A 20,491-nucleotide genomic window follows, 5' to 3' on the forward strand; every position below is an offset into this window, starting at 1 on the left:
AAATTTCCTCCAACTTTCAGACTGCTTTTTTTTATTAAATCGGCTATTTCTTTTTATTTTTCTGAAATAAAACTCTCGATGCTTTGAATACAAAGATCCGTTAAGTAATAGCTAAGCTATATGTATATATGCCGACAATAATTTTGGCAGAAGCTGTTAATGTTTGCAGTCGATGCATCAACATAAAGTTTTTTTAAAATATTTCATCTGCTGTCCATCTAATATTGTTAAATATATATCCATATGAAAAGTATTTCAGTTTATCTTATAGGCAGAATGTAATATAGTTTAAAGTTTAACCAATTTAGATACATTTAGTTGTGTACTCAATATCGAGTTTAGTAAGTCTTATAACCAATTATTGAAACTAAGCAGATCTTTAAAATAAATTTGCTATTTTTTTTAAATATCTTTGAATATATATATTTTTTAAATAATTATTGAAATGATTGATTTTATTAATCAATTTGTAATGGTAAAATACATTTTAAATAAACTAAATATATGTATACATAAGGGTTAATAATATTTATATATTGTAGAAACTTTGGTTTAAAAAATTGAACATTGAATGAATTATAATATAAATAATAAAATATACAAATATAAAATGATATAACATAAAAATATAAATTAAATTACAGTATTATTGGTGTTTCGCTGCGGTTTCTTACCAAACACTGAATATGATTGTTTTAGGATTTCTTGCTTGACATATGTAGTAAGCATCATATGTACAGATTCTGTCATTCATACTGACCTCATTGGCTCGGTACCAAAGGTGAACACAATTTTCATTAGTATAAGCATTATCAGGTTGATCAGCTGACCATTTAGCAAATGTCACTGGATTACCAGTACCGAGCCATTCAAAGTTACCTTCTTTACTTAAGTCATTTGCTGATATCCAATACTCATCAATCCATTCATTTTTCTTTAAGTATTCAGTTAGAGCTTCGTATTCAGCTTTTGTTTCTATAGATATAAGATCAGCTGAAAGGGAACGACAAATGTGAATGGCTGCAAACCAAGTGACCTATTAAACAATTTTCTCACAGTTATATAGGTATTTGAGTCAAATGAGAGTGTGTACTTACTTTTTTCTCTCTGCCAAATAAATAATGCTTAGAACCGACTTTTATAAACGGCTTCGTATCAACAGTACCCACACAATCTTCCGGTAAACCTTAAAACACATATAAATATATTTGAAAAAAAGTCGAACATATTAACTGACCGTCATAGGTTGTGATCATATTAGAAAAACTCGCTAAGCTTCCAGCTACAAACACTGATATTATACATATTTTTATTTGCCACATATTTTTAAAATTAATATTAAAGTTATTTGTAAAGTTGCAATAATCCGTAAACTATCTTAACTGAATAGAAATGCAAGCCAGAAGCAACTAAGCTTTGAGTGGAAAATGTTGTAAATAATTCTATTTCTCAATTTATTGAAGTATTATGTATATTTCTTAATTTTTTAGAAATATAATTGTATTTAATAAATATTTTGCATAAATCTCTCTTTCTCTCTTCTCGTTTCACGGTTATCACAAGGAAAGATTGACATTTGTTATAATAAATGTAATAAGCCCCCTTCCATTGGAGAGATTTTAAAGATACTTTACGTATGCGCTTGTGTATTTGTGTAGAACCAAATAGGAAGTAAATGCAGCTTTAATACGAAACCTGTCAAAATGTAAATATCGCGTTGATAAACTTGATCAGCTTTAAACACGTTACAGTAAGTTATTCCGAATAGCCAAGTATAACGATTTTAACATTTTAACTACTTACTCAAGTAATTCACCGCATTAGAAGTTTTGTTGTAATATCGAAAAGAATTCAAGTTTATTACATATTTTAATTGCAGAGATTTGTACAGATTATTGTACCATTTATAAAGTTATTTATTAATATGATTATAAGAGAAGAATTTTAGTTAAACTAGATTTAATTGTCTATCAAATATTCCCTACTATATTGCTCGCAATATCTGTTCTTATTAAATTTAACTTATGCTTATAACTCTAATACATGTAATGGATAATATATATTTCCCTTTTATGTTTTTTTTATTTGAGTTGAAATAAAAATGACATGAAAGAAGGAAAAATTTAGACTAGAGTCTTTAGTTTTAATATAAATTTTTGAGATCTAAAACTGAATGTAAAATTGTTCAGAAATATGTCTTTAAATATTTTAAAGAATAAAAAACAAACCAATTGACGAAGATGCCCTTCAACCCTTTATAAATCTGCGCCTATTTTGCCCGATCAAAATATATATACTACATTCTATTTATGTTCTTATATATAATTATAAGTTAATCAAGTTATAAGCTAATTGAAGATAAAATTGGACTGAGCAATATTGGATCAATAATAAACGCCATTTAAATTATTTGTCTTACTTTTTGAGAAAGCAGTATCTTGAAGTGTTTTCGTTAAAAAAGTTGAGTCGAAGTACTAAAGTATTTGTTGTTGTAATCATTGTTTGAACTTATAACTTGATTTAGTATAAAACTGTGTTAAAAACGACTTTCTTTGAAAAAAGAAAATTTCATTCAATCCATATAAAATAAGTGCCAATTCTTCATACATATTCTTTGATGAAATAACAATTAAATGCTTGTTCTTGCTTGGGTATGGATAGGTAAATGTCTTGAAGGAACTGAAGTGTGATGACAGTTAGATAGTAGTAAAATAAAATGTGAAAAAAATAAGTAAAATAAAGTAAAATAAATTACTTAAGAACACTGAATTTGCTTATAAATGCTGATGTCCTATAAGGTGGCGTCTTTTGTCTCTTTCTATATATTGTTTTTACTTTAGATATTCTTAGAAGTAATTACATTGTTTTTTTTATATTTGCGGATGATATTCGTTTAATATCTTCACAATATTCTTTCAAAAGTTTCAAGGTAATTTAAAGCTCACCTAGTTCTATTAGCTTTTCTAGTTCCGTTTCGACAACATTAAATTTTCAATTCCTTAATTCTCATATTAGTCTTGAACTGTTTAAGTGAGGGCCGTGTCTTAGGAATTACCTATTACTTTATCTCTAATCATAAGAGAAGTTTCAATATACTTGTATAAGACAAAAGCATTAAAATAAAAAGAGTAATTGTTTTGTGTACTTACAATTATCACGCCATATAGATTTCGGTCTTCCCTGATATTTAGACATTTTATATAATAATAAAATAAATATAAATTTATTTATAAAAGTTCATTTCTCAGTATCAATTCTAGCAAATCGGCATGACATATTAAAAAATTTACTTTAACTCAGCATTACTCAGCATTTTTTTATAACTTCTTTTGGCTATAAGTCGTACCATACTTTGTTGTCGTTTTTATTATTATTGTAATTATTTTCGGTAAGAACATATCAGTTTCAAATCAGAGATATAAAGTGCTCAATTCACGTTTCTTTGCTATTGGTTCCCATGGGTTGGAAGGAACATTTATTTGCTCACTGCGTGTTGCTTGCGAAGCTTATCACTTTGATTAGATTAATAATACGGGATTAAACTAAACTATTATCATAATTTTAAGTTTGTAATTGTTAATATCAATTTTTAAATTTTTCTTATTCACATTTTTAAACTTGAACAAATTTTGTTTGATTATCTCGTAACGATAAAGTCGTAAACCAGCAGTTAAATCTTGAGTGCGCCATGTCTGAACTTTGATCAAGTGTTTTTTATATGTTGTTGGCTGCAATGCATTTAGATACAAATTAAATACATAATATTGATATGTATGTAATATTTATATTCTTGTGTATATGTGTGTAATTTTATAGTAATTTTAAATAAATTGCTTAGTAAGTAATAAATTGCACAGATACAAAATACATTCCATATTGCCGTTTTTTGTCCAAAAATTGATTGATGTGTTAACTCATTGTTCTGTGTGCTCAATCTCATCATAAGAGTTTTTTATATAAAATTTTACATATATAGTTTGTACTTGGTCTACAAATGCCTCAAAGATTTTTTGAGGCATAATTAAAATGGAATAGTTTAATCATTAGTCTTACGCTATATTCAACAATGTAAGATAACAGTATAAATATTCATAGATAAACCGTTGATTTTGTTAAAGTTTTAAATCCTTGGTTTCTCCATTTTTATTATGTAAGAAAACTTAAAATCTAATACATTGTAATTGAAATTATAAATGAATGTTTTGCAGTTTCTCTCTCTCGATTCCTCACTCATATATGTTTTATGGATTCTCCTTCCCTGGGTTAGCGCTTCTGTTGATTATTCTGAATTTATTAGTTAATTTTATTTCAGCAAAATCTACAACATTGCAATAAGAATATTAGTTAGTGCATCCGTGGAGAGCCCAAACAGGCATACGACAGTCAAAAAGATGCATTGATCTTAATCACATCAAAGTTGATGCTATTCTTGGCCTTAGCAGAAACGATATTAAAATGTACACTGAACTTCTTACAGGTCACTGTAGACTTAATTACCAAATGAAGATTATAGGTGTGGAAGAGAAGTGACTCCTGTCGACTCTGTCATGAAGAGAAGGAAACATCAGAACATGTTCTATGCAACTGCCCAGCGGTTGCAAGACGTAGACTCCATTACCTTGGAAGCGGGATATTAGTCCCAAGTCAAATAGATAAAATTAAGCCCACAGCAATTACAAGATTTATAAATAGTCTAAAATTGTCCTAATTGGGCCTTAAGGCGCACAATAGTTCTTTTAGGTCGGGGTGCTTCAATAGCCTATTACTTAAATAAAATAGTGCATCCGTAATAAAAAAGTTGAATAGGATTTGCATTAGTCGAACAAGAATACATCTAATGTTATTACTAATAGGAAGGAAGCAATTTTGATATAAAATTAAAGTTATTTCAAAGTTAGTAGGATTCCTCAAAAACTCCGACCAAAGACACATTTCAGCAATTAACTTTCAGTGTCTTGTATTAAATGTTTATCCCCGTGTAGATATCATTGAAAGACATGAGATGTTTGCGCTTGGTAATCTTATTTATTGCTGTTACACAACATCATATATAACATTATTGCTAAAATTTATTTCTTAAGAATTGCATTTCATGGGTTTGGACTTCGCGAATATATATTGTAGAAACAAGATTTTTGCAAAAAAACGCCGTAAATGAAAATAAACATTTTAAATAATATTGAAATATGCGATTGGATTACTTGCAATTTTTAATGAGTGAAGAGATGCCTAAAGCTGTCTCAGATACTCTTGAAGTAATACAACAATTTATTTATTATTTATAATTTTTAACTACTATTCGTACTTCCTGATATTTTATTGCATTTTATTTAACAGAATGCAATTTTAACATATTATATTATGTATTATTAAAAAAAATGTTAAGAGCTTCATTATAAATAAAACACTATAAAGTCGATATTTGCACCTCTGCCTTCAGCATCACTAATTGAGGTTTTAAATTCCTTGTGTTTTTAGAGTCTGAATAATCACTAGAACTACTTGAAAAATTAGTACGCATATGGAGCGCTCGGCATCCGTTTGCGTAATTTAGTCTGAAGTGGAAACATCAGTGTTATTTGTAAATCAGAAGTGTGTACTTTAGGGTGGGCTTAATTGCATAATTAAAGCAGAGAAGGGGCTAGAGGTGATAACCCAAAGGTTTAGTATTGCTGCTTTATTGTTTATTGTTTGACGTGTGCTTCTATTTGAAAAATAATTTATTGACAAAGCTCTTAATTAAAAACTTTATAACTCACCTGTAATTATATTGAAACATTTACACTTTAATATATTTTTTAAAATATTGTAAAATCTATTAACTATTCAAGCATTACCAGTGCAACATATTTGCATTCTAAACAGAAAAGTTAGCTATGAAATAGTTAGTATTTCAGGTATTTCATTCAATTTGGTATACATATCAGTACTTAGACACTTACTTTACTATCAAGAAATATATAATGGCAATTATTTTATTTATAAAGAAACTAGCATTGCGTCTACTAAAATGTTTTTATGATTTTTGCAGTTCGATGAATATTTGCGCTCTCTGGCCGTTAGTGACGTCAATGATATTAAAATAATCACAGATGGACAATTACCTTTACGACAGTGCTTGCATCGCGAGGCTTGTGCCAAAGATATGGACTTGCCGACCTATTATAACAAATTTTGTGATTTACGTAAAGAATACTTGAAACACAAATCGGGTGATCTATCACGCGCGTTGGTTCCCGTCAAAGATATTAAAAAGATATTACAAATGCCTGTAATGTCCACCCCTCAAAGTATCAACGAAATGTTGAAAGGTAAGCAGCTTTTAAATTTCACAATTATTTTTTTCTATCTTTCGATTTGTTGTTTTATTCGCTTCAGAATTAAATCTTCCAAACACTGAGAGTAATGAATTTTATATAAGAGAATCTCGAGATATGGTCTCAGTAATACAACATATGCTCAAATCAGGTAGGTAGCAACAAACAATTGTCTTAAATTATTATTTATATTATATTTGTTTACAGGTCATAAGTTTATTGCCAATGAAACGGTTAGTTTAGTACTTGAACCTGGTATTTGGTAAGTCAAACATTAATTTCTTTTAATGTTAATTTTTTCTTGCCGATAGTGGCGTGTCTTTATGACAAAAGCAAAGAAAGGACAAAGACAAAAATTTATTTAATTTATTGAAATTTGGCTGAAAATACAACGCTGTTTCGAGTATTGTCAAGTACTCATCATCAGTGGTCTTAGGAAATAATCGAATTTTTTAATTAGTTTATAGTCCGTATATAATTTGTTTGGACTGCAAGTGCCAGGCTTAATATTTTTTATTTAGGAATGTACTGAGATCTTTATTTAGTAGAATAATCGTTTTAGTTAGGTAGTTTTTGATTGTAGATGAAGTGCTACAGTATTATGATTAAAATCATAATAAATAATAGTTCACAATTTAGAAAATAACAACTATTTTGTTAGTAAATATGCAAGTGTTTAACAAATCAGTAATATTTGTAATACGAGTATTTGTGTAATATGATTTACACAATATGAGATTATTTATGATGACTTGTTTGCAATAGTTCTATTGAAATTTAAATGATGTTTGTTTTCAAGGCGCCGGAAGTTTGAGGATTTGTTACAAAAAATCCGACCATTTGATTAACGCAACAAAAATCGATCAGTGGTAACAAGTCATATGATTTTGATCCACACCTCCAAAACTCGACATTACGCTAACTTAGGACATCAAAACTAAAACAGGATGTGTTGTGTTGTGGGCTTATTGAAACCACATAGCGATCAGTGTTGACAGTTTTTGTCGATAAATGTTCTCAAGCCACTGTTAATAAATATAAGTGCTACTCTATTTACTGATTGGATTACAGTAAAAATTTTTAATAATATTACTATTGAAGTTATTACTTATTATAATATATACTTATATAAGTTGTTGTTCTGATGGAACATTATATATGTTCTGGCGGAAGATTTTTACATCACCCAGTCCCTCATCCACCAGTTGTATTATAGTGGTTATAGAGGTTATAAACTTTGAAATTTGCTGTCACCTGAGTTGAGGTGATTTTCAGTTACAAGCGCAATATCGGGCTTATTTTGACTAATGAAGTCTTGAAAGATTCTGCGCTTGAGATTGGAATATATTGAGTTGGCGTTTAAGAGAACGAAGTAAGAGGAGAGACTGCTGCAGTATTGCTGTTTGTTGCTAATATTCATGTTGCTAATATACTTTCATTATACTTTTGTATTTTTCTATTTAGTAAATTATATTGTACACATATCAGGTCAGATCGAATTTGTTTTTTATTGGAAGTTTGATATTGGGTCTCTATTTAAAACCATAAAATTTAATTATTTTTTTGAATTTCAATGTTTTAGTTGATGTGTCGTACTTATTGTTATGATTAGTTGGTATATATTATGGAATGTTTCTGTAAGGCTAAAACAATTAATTATTTAATTGAAAATGGAAAATCTGGGTTTCTCTCATGAGCCAATGTAATTCAGATTACAACACAAATGTTTTAATATATTTCGATTTTCCACACATTGGGTTTCTTTGTTTAATATACCACGTTAGCATTTAAATTCATCGCTACATTACTAACAAGCTTCTTCCAAGTTTCTTTGTTTAATATACCAGGTTAGAATTTAAATTCATCACTACATTACTAACAATATGTGTTATATAAAGATATAATATAAATTAAAATTATATTTATAATTATATTATAAATTTATAATAGTTTTAGTGAGATGTTGGATGTTGTTGAATTTCTTTTTGGTTGTCCATTCTGATAATTATATTATTAAAAAAAATATGAACGTTCATTAACAGTCTTAGAAGAAAGCACTCGTATAACAAACAAAATAGTATTAATAAGAAACTCAAATTAATAGAGACATATTATTGATGTTTTTATTTCATCATTCTTTATTTGCAGTAAGTCACAACTATTTATCTAATCTAAATAAGTACAATTGGTTATTTTATTTCTACAACGTGTTAAATAAAATATAAAAGTCTTGTAACAAAATTAAAAAAAATGCATATCTAATTTTTATTCGTTTGCTTTCGAATATTTAAACAGAAGAAGCAATAATAAAATTCTTAAGACCTTTATACTTTGCCTAAAATGAATCACTCAATAAATTTAAAACAAACCACCCATCATCGTGAGTAATCATTAATTTTAATTTTTAATAGTACAAAATTTAAAGATAATAATAATAGAGATTTTCCTAAAAAAATAATTTACAATACTTCAACTTATGCTTATCTATGTAGTCGTATAAATATTTTTGTTTATCAATATCAAAACATTAAAAACAATTCAATATCCTTCAATGCGTTAATCTATAAAAATCTTTAAAGTATTTCAAATGTTTATTGATAATCTCAAATGCACTTAAGACAGCGCGTATTTTGGTTGAACTCAGTTTGGTCGTGTTTTGCTGAGCTGAGCTAAGCTGCTCACGAATAAATTTTACATAAATGTGGAAAGAGGAAAATTTAGTTCCTAGCGTAAGAGAGAGAATCTCAACTTGAGATACATCCGAACTTGCCAAACAGTCTTTGAAATACTTGGCACAAACTCAAGTGTGCGGCGCTTATCAGAATGTATACGATATTTTATATGCTCAACTACACAGTATGAAACTGTATCGATAGACCGGGAGTCTCAGTTTCAGTTTCAGTCTCTGGTGAAACGCTGAAACGAGCGCTACAAACAAATTTCCAAATAAAAGCAATCGATTGTTTGTTTGCCTTATCGTCTTGCAAATTAAATTGCTTAGCTTTCAAATATCAGATAACAAAAATAAGCATATTAGTTATTTAAAAAAATTACAACAAAATAATCTTATATTTTAAGGACTGTGAAGATTAAAGGTATGTCTACCACTCAACCATTTTTTTAGAACAGACGTTGGTTACGAATGTTTGGCTCTCCTTCCCAACACAATAAATAAATAAAACGAATCTTGAAAACTTTAAATAAAATGTTTGAAATGCTTTTGCTTTGGTCAGCGTTTTATTTGGTCACAGTGTATATGTAGAACGTGATTTTATGCTAAAATCAAACTCTGTGCTTTGATTTGTATATAATAACATTAAAAGTTTTTTTTTGCTTGTAGCTCAATTGACGACGAGATTGACGGAAACTGCATTGTACGCACGCGTGGCTTACCCTGGCAGAGCAGTGATCTCGACATTGCCAAATTCTTTCGTGGTCTAAACGTTGCGAAGTAAGTATCTCTAAACTGATTGAAATCAAACTGCTTAATAGAAATAAGTAAATTTTGCATAAATACAAAACTTCAAAAATAGATGATTTTTAAATATTCAAAATGCTCATGTATAAATAAACTAAAACTAAAACAGTGACGTAGTCTTTAACATTTCTCATCTGCATAAACCGTGGAGTATACAAAAGTGTATATATCACGATATCACGAGCATGTCCATTGGCTAACAATTTGTTTCATAAACATTGTGAAGTTCTATGTTAAGAGATTTACAGACATATTGTCACACATGAACAATTAGAATTCAATAATGTCTGCCAATATTTCTGGCTTCATATTTTATAAACTAGCTAAGTAAATTTATTTATGCCGGCCCTTAACTACGCCCTTGTGGACGAGAACAGCAAGGCCCTGCATGTAATTTAATCGAAGATCTTTGTGATGTAAACAGTTTACTTTTTATTTGAAAATATTTGTATAATAAAAATAAATATTCCAATTTGATAATGGATGCTGCCTTCGTAGCTGCTGTCTTATTTCAGCTTCATTATATATGCACACCGTTCACGCACTGATAAGAGGCCAAAGGTTTCTCTGCTTCACTTTATTTTTATTATTTTTTGTTGTATTCAACTTTGAGCTTATTACAAAAATAAATTCTATTCCATTTTTCAAATATCTTTTTTGTTTTTATTTAAAACTGGAATGCATTTGCTCAAAATTACATAATACTTGCTTTTCATTAAGATTACTTTCTTTTATTCTTATATTATTTTGTCTTCTGTGCAGAGGTGGTGTTGCGTTGTGTTTGTCTCCGCTTGGTCGTCGGAACGGTGAAGCATTGATACGTTTCGTTTCACAGGAGCATCGAGATATGGCACTCAAGCGACATAAACATCACATCGGTAATCGATATATTGAAGTATATCGCGCCACCGGCGAAGATTTTCTATCCATAGCAGGTGGAGCCTCTAATGAAGCACAAGCTTTTCTATCAAAAGGCGCCCAGGTGATCATACGAATGCGAGGTCTGCCATACGATTGTGTAGCTAAGCAAGTTGTAAGTTTTTTATTAAATGATTTACTTCTATTTTAAATGCTGAACGTATATGCTTTTAGCTGGACTTTTTCACTGTTGGTGAAAATCCGTGCAATGTACTCGACGGTACTGAGGGAGTGTTGTTCGTCAAAAAGCCTGATGGTCGTGCCACTGGTGATGCCTTTGTACTTTTTGCCACTGAATCAGATGCACCAAAAGCTCTGTCACGACATCGTGAATCGATTGGTCAACGTTATATTGAATTATTTCGATCCACAACTGCAGAAGTGCAACAAGTACTTAATCGTTCAATGGATCCTAAAACTTATGAAGCAAACCATCAACCACCATTGATTGCACAGTTGCCACCTATGCAATTATCTCTATTGCCACAGGTATGATTGGGTAACAAATTAAAATTAATGCCGAGTAACACTATATATAAAAAGAATAGAAACTAAAATTTTGCTATAGAATAGAATGTTAACAATGGACTATTAATTTATAATTTATTATTATATCATTAACAAATGCATCTCTGCTTATTATTAGTTTATCTTGCTTTTAATTAACAACATATCATATATAGTATGCAATCCATTTGTTAATACTAAGTAATTTAGTAAATATTGTATTTAAAATCTTTGTAATGGGCCAAAATTAATTTCACATTTTTTTTAATATTATCTCCTAACTAATGCTTTTCTGAAAACTGAACTTTATTCGAAAATTTATTTCTTAGCACTTAATAACATCTGGAACCACTAAAAATTGTATACGTTTACGTGGTCTGCCATATGAAGCGCTTGTTGAGCATATTTTACATTTTCTTGATGATTTCGCTAAACACATTATTTACCAAGGCGTTCACATGGTCATAAACGCACAGGTAATTGTAATAAAATCACATATTTAATAATTTTTATTTGATATCCAATTCCCTTTTTTAGGGACAACCTAGCGGAGAAGCATTCATACAAATGGATACGGAAGAAGCAGCGCATTTATGTGCTCAACGCAAACATAATCAATTTATGATGTTTGGTAAAAAGTACCGTTACATTGAAGTATTTCAGTGCTCCGGTGATGATATGAACATGGTGCTAAATGGTGGTTTACAATCTCCAGTAGCAGCACATCATCCGCACCATCCACCAACAGGAAAACAACCGTCATTATTATCACCGGGTATGTTAGCTCAACCGCCGCCGTCTACAGCACAAGCAATTAGTCCTCATACGCATGCTCATGTACAAGCTCATTCACATGCTCACACTCATGCCCAACAATTGCAATCGGCCCCTACAGTAGCTGCAGCAACAATTACGGCACTTTCTCAACCTACAGCACATACGCATGTACCACTGCCTTCAGCCCATCCACATATGCCATTAACAGCAGCTCATCCACAACCTGTTGCTATGGCCACTGGCAGTTTAAATCCCTTTTTAGCCGCAGCTGCTGCTGCTGCCCCACCACCTACTACTCACCCAGCGTTACAGCAAGCTGCTGTTCAGGTTGGTGGCTTGGCTACTGCAGCATCACAGCTACCAATACACACCGCTTCAGCAACTGCTGTTAGTCAACAAATGCCAGCAATGGCTTTTCCATTTAATTTCTCTCTACCACCACCACAAGCGGCTAATTCTGCTTTAATAGCTCAGCAGCAAGCACAATTCATTGCTCAACAAAACCTTTTAGCTCGCCAACAAGCAGCTGCAGTTGCTGCAGAGCAGCAGCAGCAGCTTTTTGCTTATGCTGCAGCTGCAGCAGCACCACAGGCGGTAGCCGCCACCGCCACGGCAGCTGGACACCCACAATTCGTCTTTATGCCTCGTCCATATTTTCAGCCATTTCCAATCAGTCCCTTTCCGGCGGCACATAGTGCGTATTCCTTCGCAGGCACCGGTCTACCTACTGCCACACACACAAGTGCAGCGGCTGCAACCACGATTCCACACTCCATGAAACGTTCATATGAACACGCATTTCAGCAAGAAGCAAGCATCACCAGTGCTGCGAAACGTGCTCTTACTCGACCACCAACCGGTGTCTACCCATTCTACAATCCAGGCGTATAGGTAGTTTTCGTCATTGATGACGCATTTAAAAAACAAAATAAAACTTAAGAGCTATTCTTCTTTCATTGTTACTACCGTCCGACTTGACCTATATTGCAATATTGGCTTTAATATTTCTTAAGAAAGAAAAACTTTTTCAAATACTGCAAAGCAGTCAATACTTTAATAAGTACCGCAAATATTTGTCTGACTAAATTTGTCGTTAAATTTGCTTTATATCTATCGTCTACAACCATTTTGATATAATTGGGCAATATGCACCGTAGTGCTTCCAGGGTCTGAACCCCAAAAGATAACTCTCTATATGTGGTATGATTGCAATGTTTTCATTTTTTTTCACTTAAATTTATTTTAACACATTTATACCTTCTAAATCGGTATATATTTTATAAAAACAAAAACATTTTCATATATACTATGGTACATTATGCCGACATAAATGACATTTCCATTTCTCATAACTTAGCGCTAATTTATATTTTAAGCTTAATCAATGTTTAAATTTTATTGGATTATTTTACACATAGAAAACTAGTATCCTAAGCATTGTTCATAAGTATCTTGTTACGTTCATGAAGAAATGAAAAATATTCGAATGGCTACAGAACTTTTAGTTTAGTACAGATATTAACACAGTTTCGGTAAATGATTTGTACACTTATTAGAATATATATTTGTAAAAGTCTTAAAAAATTTGAATATTATATATGTATACGGATATTTATACTTGCATTTATATTAAGTGGCAGCTCAAAATAATTTTTAATTAGATAAAAATGTAGCGCAGCTTTAACAATTACAACTTGTGTGTATTAACAAAAACAAATTACTATTTATATATTAAATTGGGCTTAGATATTTAAAAGTTTATTCAAGAGAAGCAAAGTACTTTATGGAGCTGATTTAAGAGGCTACCAATGTACATGTACTGAGACTGTGCAACCGATCTCCCACAGCAGCTTGACATCTCTGATTCGAAAGTGTGAACTATTAAATAAGTTAATTATTGAATTTTATAATTTTATAATTTTAAAGTTATTCTTTTACTTTGAGTTGGTTGTTAACTCCGTACATGGACATTGCGAGGTGTTGGCTCATGTTTTTAGCAGTAAAGTAAAATTACATTTAAGTCTGGGCTTTAAAATATATCTGAACATGCAAGCGAACTGCATTTTACTACGTTTACATATATTTTGTGTTATTTATAAACAATTTATTACAAAAATTGAATTGATTTATTGATATGAGATTTTGGCATTATTATTATTTTTTATTTCGATTATTGTCAATTGCGCTGTAACTATTGAAATCCTTTCCTGTATCTTTGTTCAGAAAAATTATCTCTTCTTCACTTAATCACTTAAGTATTTATGCTAATGACTCGTACTTAATTCAATTGAATATTAACTTTTTATTCACATTTAACTTTATTAATTTATAAACATTTCTAGCTAATAAGTTAGTATAATTTTGTGTGTATTTGGTGTTAGTCGCAATCGATATCGATGTATGTTAACTATCATCACTAATTTTTAACGCTTTTAATGATAAGCTTTATTTGTTAACTTTCTATTTGTTTGGTTTGTCTTTGGCTAAGCGAAATTAACGATTATTAAGAAAAACTACATATTTTATTTCAGAAAATTATTGTATAATAGTAGGAAGTGTGATTGTGTGGGATATGTGTGTTTGTATGTATATATGCATTATACACGTAAAATTATCCAGTCGCGGTTCGAGGCACTATTTCAAAAACAACTGCCACAACTTTGAAATCAGTTATTAGGTGTGGGATTAAAATCATTTAAAAAACTCTAATAAAGTTTAAATATTTTTAAAACTATACAAGCAAGACGTGCTTTAAAACCTTAAAAGGTAAAAAGATTAACAAGTAATTGTAAGATAGTATTAAAAATGCAATAATTCGAAAGTTAACAAAGTTAACAATTTACTCAATTTGGAAGTCTAGAAAGTAAAAAGCATATGAAAAATAAATTCATACAAGAAAGATAGAGAGAGAGAGAGAAAGAGAGAAAAACATTTGGTAGGAATTAAAATATTTGGAGTAAAATATAGTCGTTCATCTTCTATAGTCACTTGCCTTGTCAAACGTTCAAGAGTTGATTATCCCTCCTAACTAAAATAATATCAAAATAATGACAACAGCAGCAATTCAGATCCTACCAAACTCGTGCTCGGTTATATTTATATTAGTTCTGAGTTGTAAATATATACTTATTCTGAAAATACTGCTACAAGTAGTGTAATACATTAATCTATATAAGAATTCTTATGATATTCCTTACAATACATACATGTATTAATACTCTTTAAAAGATATATTTATATAGACTAAATTAATACATTTATCCTTCATAAACAGCTCCCTGAGTGTATGATCTCTGTACTTACATATGTATTTCAGATAATTATTATAATGAAATATATGACCGGAATTACTCTAATTTTTCTAATGTTTTAGTAAGATCTAAAGATGTTCCATTTTTATCACAAATTAGAGTTGCAGATGGTTTTATATTTACAATTTATTGACCCAAGTATACTGTAACTTACCACATTTGTGGGACAACCTTTATACAGGCTGCATTAACCATGACATTAGTTATTTTAATACAATTTACAAACTGTTGGGTTTGGTGTAACACATACTCCTGCAAATAGTGGGAGACCTCTTCTAGGAAAACTATGCTTATATTTTTATACATTTCATAATATGTATAGAAGCACACATACAAGCACACAATTACATACATAATGCATAAACTGATTTCGATCATAACTTCAGATTAGTGAACAATGAACCTACATTCTGATAGCGATACTGCGGCTGACAGCAATACGCGAATGTACTTATACACGCAATCAGTGTTATCGAACTAAATGAATCGTGGTTCAGGAGGAAATTTTCTATATGTACTCATGTATGTACTTGGAGTTTATCTGAACCACTTTCTTTAGCCACTAAAAAGTAATTTAATACGAAAAATGGATTTCAAATAGATTTTAATCGATACTTAAAGGTCAAATTTTCTTTTGTGATTTTGGCACAAAAATCGTAAAAGTGGAATTATTTTTTTGGTATTAAGTATTTCACTGCATAATTTTTCGGAGAAAGGAAATGCTTTCAATAGGCAGCTTTTTTAATTTTTAAAAATTATATTAAGCAAAATTAGAATTTATGGCTAGTAAAATGGACTCATGTTATTTTTTTTCTTTTATAATGAAATATTACATGAAATGATTTTTACTAAAAAAGTAATAAAAAAAGGTTTTGGTTTATTGCGCATTTATATATAAACGAAAAAGTGATTAACATATTTTTTTGGAAAAATTCAATTTAAAAATCCTAAAGTACAGTATAATTGTGGCGTTAAAGTAACTGATTTATATGTTTTAAACAAAATAAATAATTTTAAACAAAAAAATTCTATTTTTAGTTTTCACAAATCTGTCTCATTCGTATGTATATATTACTTTTTGTTTATAATAAAAACTTAAGTCATTCCAAAATGCACGTAAATCAAAACTAAAAAAAAATGGCAATTGAATTTATTAACAATTTAATTATAACTAATATTAAAGTTTACTTAAACTATTGTAGCAATATAGCTTACATTTTTGATATATATACTTTTTATAAAATTATTTTTCTTAAATAAATTTATTTTACATAAAATATCAATTCTATCAATTTACGTTATTTATAAAATCGTTTTACTTTTAAATTCGATATAAATTTTATCCTCGTGCCATTTATTTTGTAATTGTGCAAAATGTTTTACTAATAACTTTTTATGACTTTTGGTCTAATTACACTATACCCATTAACTGCTTAATAAAATTATAATTTTATCTCAGTGTTTATTGGATTTTTCAAAGGAAAGTTTTAATTTTTGGTTGTGGTTTCACAATTTTCTAGAGAGTTGTAAGTACAAAAGCAAGTAAATGGGTGAAAGTAAATTTTGCTGTGTTACTCTACCTGCCTTTAATTAACGTATCGTTTTTTGTCCGTCTGAATTGTTTTCGCAGGATATCGATACGTAAATTGGCGCATTAAGTTGACTAGTCAAGTTATCAGAAAATGCTTGGACTTAAAAATGTAGCACTAGTTTCCTTATAACGAGTAACCAGCAAAAATAACTGACAAAAAATTTGCACAGACCAAAAACGACATCGAAAATATACATATTGGCATATAATTTTGTACTCGTCACTTGATAATTGTTAATTGTTATTCGTTAATCGGTATTCTTTGGTGTTAGGAAACAAGGTTAACGAATCGCTAACAAACTACAGCTAGTATTAGTTCGTTCTCTAACGTACTAGCGTATTTAACAGCCATTCTTTTAACGTAAATTAACGTGGTTAAAATTGCTTACATAATCAATAATTTATTTATATAATAATTTTACATATTTCATTTTCTTATATTCATAGTCTTAGTCCGTATGTTACTGGGTTTACTGAACTGCACACTGGAGAGCTTATCTATTCAACAGTTTATGATTGAATTATATACATTAATTTTTATTAAAATTTTAATACTATATTGTGTCCATAAATCTATATATATATACTAGTTAATATATGTGTTATTGTTGCAAAATTATATATCATCGTCGTACCTTGGTCCAGAGTCTTCTCAATTGCATATTCTCTTCTAATTGATGGTGCTTGGTGGAATAAAAAATTACCAAAATGAAAAAATAGTATAAAAACGCAAATCAACTTCTTTTCATGGTGGGGCAATGGTAAAAATTTGTATGTATTAAAACAAAAATCCATTTTGCAATGTCTAAAACGGTGAGTGTTATAATTTTACTTTAAATTTTTATTATAAACGAAACTTACAATAAGTATATCTAGGAATCTACTAACACAAAACACGTTTCAATTCTAGTGCCTTAGAAGTTGTCCATTTACAAAAATAAAATTAACACTTGCAAAAAGAAAAACTTCGGTTATAATATGTAAAAAATGATGAATTGTCCAGTATTTTTTAAAATTGTAACTAGTTCATAACTCGTTAATTTTTATAAAACTAACTAATACTTTTTAACTGCTATTGGTACTTTCTTCTTGAAAGTTAAACTGTCCACTGGGTTTAGAATAAGTTTGAATATATTTGGAGAAACTTTTTAATTATTTTTGTTTTTTTTTTCAATAGGTGCTTCTGTTATCGGTTCACCGTTTGGACCATTTACGCACTTTGGACCGCCAGCACCTATAATTACTTCGCCTCATCGAGCTCATCATCCTCACGCTCCACATCCTCATCATCCTGCGGCTTTTTATCCACACCCGTTAGTTTACTGGCCGTATCCCAGTCCACCTGTATCACCCACAACTTATTTTAGCCAACCCGCACACTCACCACCTCAACACCAGGCAATGGTAAGTAGACAAATTGAATCTCATCCTCGTATTTATACTCCGAAATTTCAGTATTTAAATTGGTGAAAATGAAACTTAAATTAATATATTTAGGCAGAGTCATATTTACTTTTTTAAAATAAAAAAATGTTTTTATTTTAAAGTTCAGCTTTTTATTGGGCTTAGAAAGTAACCCAAAATTCAGTACAATTTGAAACTATTTTGTTTCAAACAAAAACTTATAAAAGTATTTATAGATTACAACTAACAGATATTAAAACATAAATTTATCTATGATTGCAAATCTTGATTCTGCTATTGGTATCATTAGTTTTCTATTATTGACGACATAAACATTAATCATATTAATCATATTTTCCTTATTAAAAGTAGAAAAAAATTAGTTTTTATGAAATCATGGATATATTCTTTTCATAATCGTAATTAAATTCCGAAGTAACTGTGTTGTTTTTCTATTATGAAATTATTATACATTTTTCAAAATTACAATTTGTAATTATGAATATTTTTTTCCCGATTATAGCAATTATTCCGATTAATGTATATTTGAGGTTAAATGCGAAACTGCATTCTTCAACTCTTGAATTTTAAGTAATTACTACGCATTTCTGTTTTAGTACTCACTCGATTTCATACCTGCTGTAGCGCCTACGAATTATGCCGCACCACAAACTCCACTAAGTCCACCCAGCGTTACGATACCACATACAACAGCTGGAATCATATTAACACCAAATAAGGCACAAACAATGACACTTGTGCCGCCAAAGCAATTCACAACTATAACTGCACCACTCACACCTATACCAACCGTTGCTCACGATCCAACGCCAAATGCAGTTTATCACAACAAATTACAATTATCACACCAACCAAAAAATATTTATCACTATAGTTCACCAACACAGACACCGATACCTTCACATTCGCAACTACAACCACAACCACAACCGCAACCGCAAGCACAATCAGCACTAGCACAGCCTACTGTTCATACAAAAATAGAAGCACCAGTACCAGTACCGGTACCAGCTTCAGCAAATGTAGCAGTATCAGAACCTGTACCACCACTAACTTCAACTCAACAAACACCAACACAAGAAAACGTTACTATGTCAACAACTTCACCTATAAAAACATCCGTGCCCGTTGTTGAAGCTGAAGCTATTTCTTCAGCAGAAACCGGTCTTGCCACTGACAACGTCGGGCGTAGTGACATTGTTACTCAAACTAATGCCCGTAATAAGAATGCGTATCTCTCAAATACCAAAGCCACTTCAGTAGTTGTCGAAACAATACCAGTCCCGCCTAACGTTAACGGCACAGGTCAGTGCATTGTGGCTAACCAATGCGTAGAGGTTTACATTTCATAGGTATGTTTCACATATTATATGCCTGAAGCTAAACCAATTAGATACTTTTCAAATTATTACTAAATTTTTTTTAAATATCATCTTGCCACTGAAATGACCAAAATTATGTCACAAATTCGCTTGCTAAAATCATTTACTATTATTTAATAACCAAGCTACCCACCAGGGTTCCAAACCAAATGTGCTGTTTGCTGTTCACCACAGCGTTTACACTAACCTTTTACGTACGATATCTTTTATGCCACCAAAGACTGCACGATGATACGGTCTTGGCTACTAACGAATCTCGAATTTTGCCTGAAACGGTCTTTGGCGTAACGTAAAATTCAACATTGCAACTGAAATTCGTGCGTCCTACATTTAAACACTAGAAACTTGCTAAGCTAATCAAAATGATAAACCAGTGCAATAATAAAATATAAAATTAGTTGTTAATAAATTATAAATTTATTTAAAATCACATTTTTTATACGCAAATGAAATTCAAAGAAAAACAAATTATCCCTAGTCAATAGAAAAATTATTATTATGTACTTATGTTTTATGTTTTATATGAAATTAAAATCGATTTCAAATTATTTAAATTCATGAAAATTAAAATTTGTAGTCAAATTCGATTTTGTTTACTGTTTTTATGTTATTTTTAATTGTAAGTTTATGTATTTGTTATATAATGAATTTATGTAAATTATTATTAAACGAAGAAGCAATCAAATGAAGTAAAAGTCAAAATGAAATTCATTGTTATGCATTTTATGTAAATTGATATTGATATTATAAATAAATTGTTTAGAAAGTGAAAATAAAATGAATTT

The 20,491-nt window shown here is 30.1% G+C and overlaps 2 protein-coding genes across 6 annotated transcripts in view; one reads left to right on the top strand and one right to left on the bottom strand.

Moving 5' to 3' along the window:
- LOC119684818 (RNA-binding protein fusilli) overlaps positions 1-20,145 on the top strand; it is a 52,793-nt gene extending 32,648 nt beyond the window's left edge. For 3 of the 5 annotated variants that reach the window (XM_038098948.1, XM_038098944.1, XM_038098945.1), the window contains 10 exons: positions 6,032-6,311; positions 6,379-6,468; positions 6,525-6,579; positions 9,658-9,768; positions 10,558-10,828; positions 10,888-11,202; positions 11,550-11,696; positions 11,758-11,995; positions 18,077-18,303; positions 18,921-20,145. In XM_038098948.1, coding sequence (XP_037954876.1) covers positions 6,032-6,311; positions 6,379-6,468; positions 6,525-6,579; positions 9,658-9,768; positions 10,558-10,828; positions 10,888-11,202; positions 11,550-11,696; positions 11,758-11,995; positions 18,077-18,303; positions 18,921-19,676 — 2,490 coding nt within the window. In that variant the 3' untranslated portion in view covers positions 19,677-20,145. The other 2 variants (XM_038098946.1, XM_038098949.1) reach the window with 2 other exon arrangements.
- On the bottom strand, positions 615-1,387 carry LOC119684820 (C-type lectin 37Da-like). The gene is made up of 3 exons (XM_038098950.1): positions 1,238-1,387; positions 1,098-1,186; positions 615-1,036 (listed from the first exon to the last, which is right to left on the bottom strand). Exons 1-3 carry the CDS (start codon positions 1,320-1,322, stop codon positions 671-673), a joined length of 540 nt encoding a protein of 179 aa, XP_037954878.1. The 5' UTR covers positions 1,323-1,387; the 3' UTR covers positions 615-670.
- Positions 20,146-20,491: the final 346 nt, after the last annotated feature.

The sequence above is a fragment of the Teleopsis dalmanni genome, chromosome 2, assembly GCF_002237135.1.
Source record: "Teleopsis dalmanni isolate 2A chromosome 2, ASM223713v2, whole genome shotgun sequence".
Lineage (NCBI taxonomy): Eukaryota > Metazoa > Arthropoda > Insecta > Diptera > Diopsidae > Teleopsis > Teleopsis dalmanni.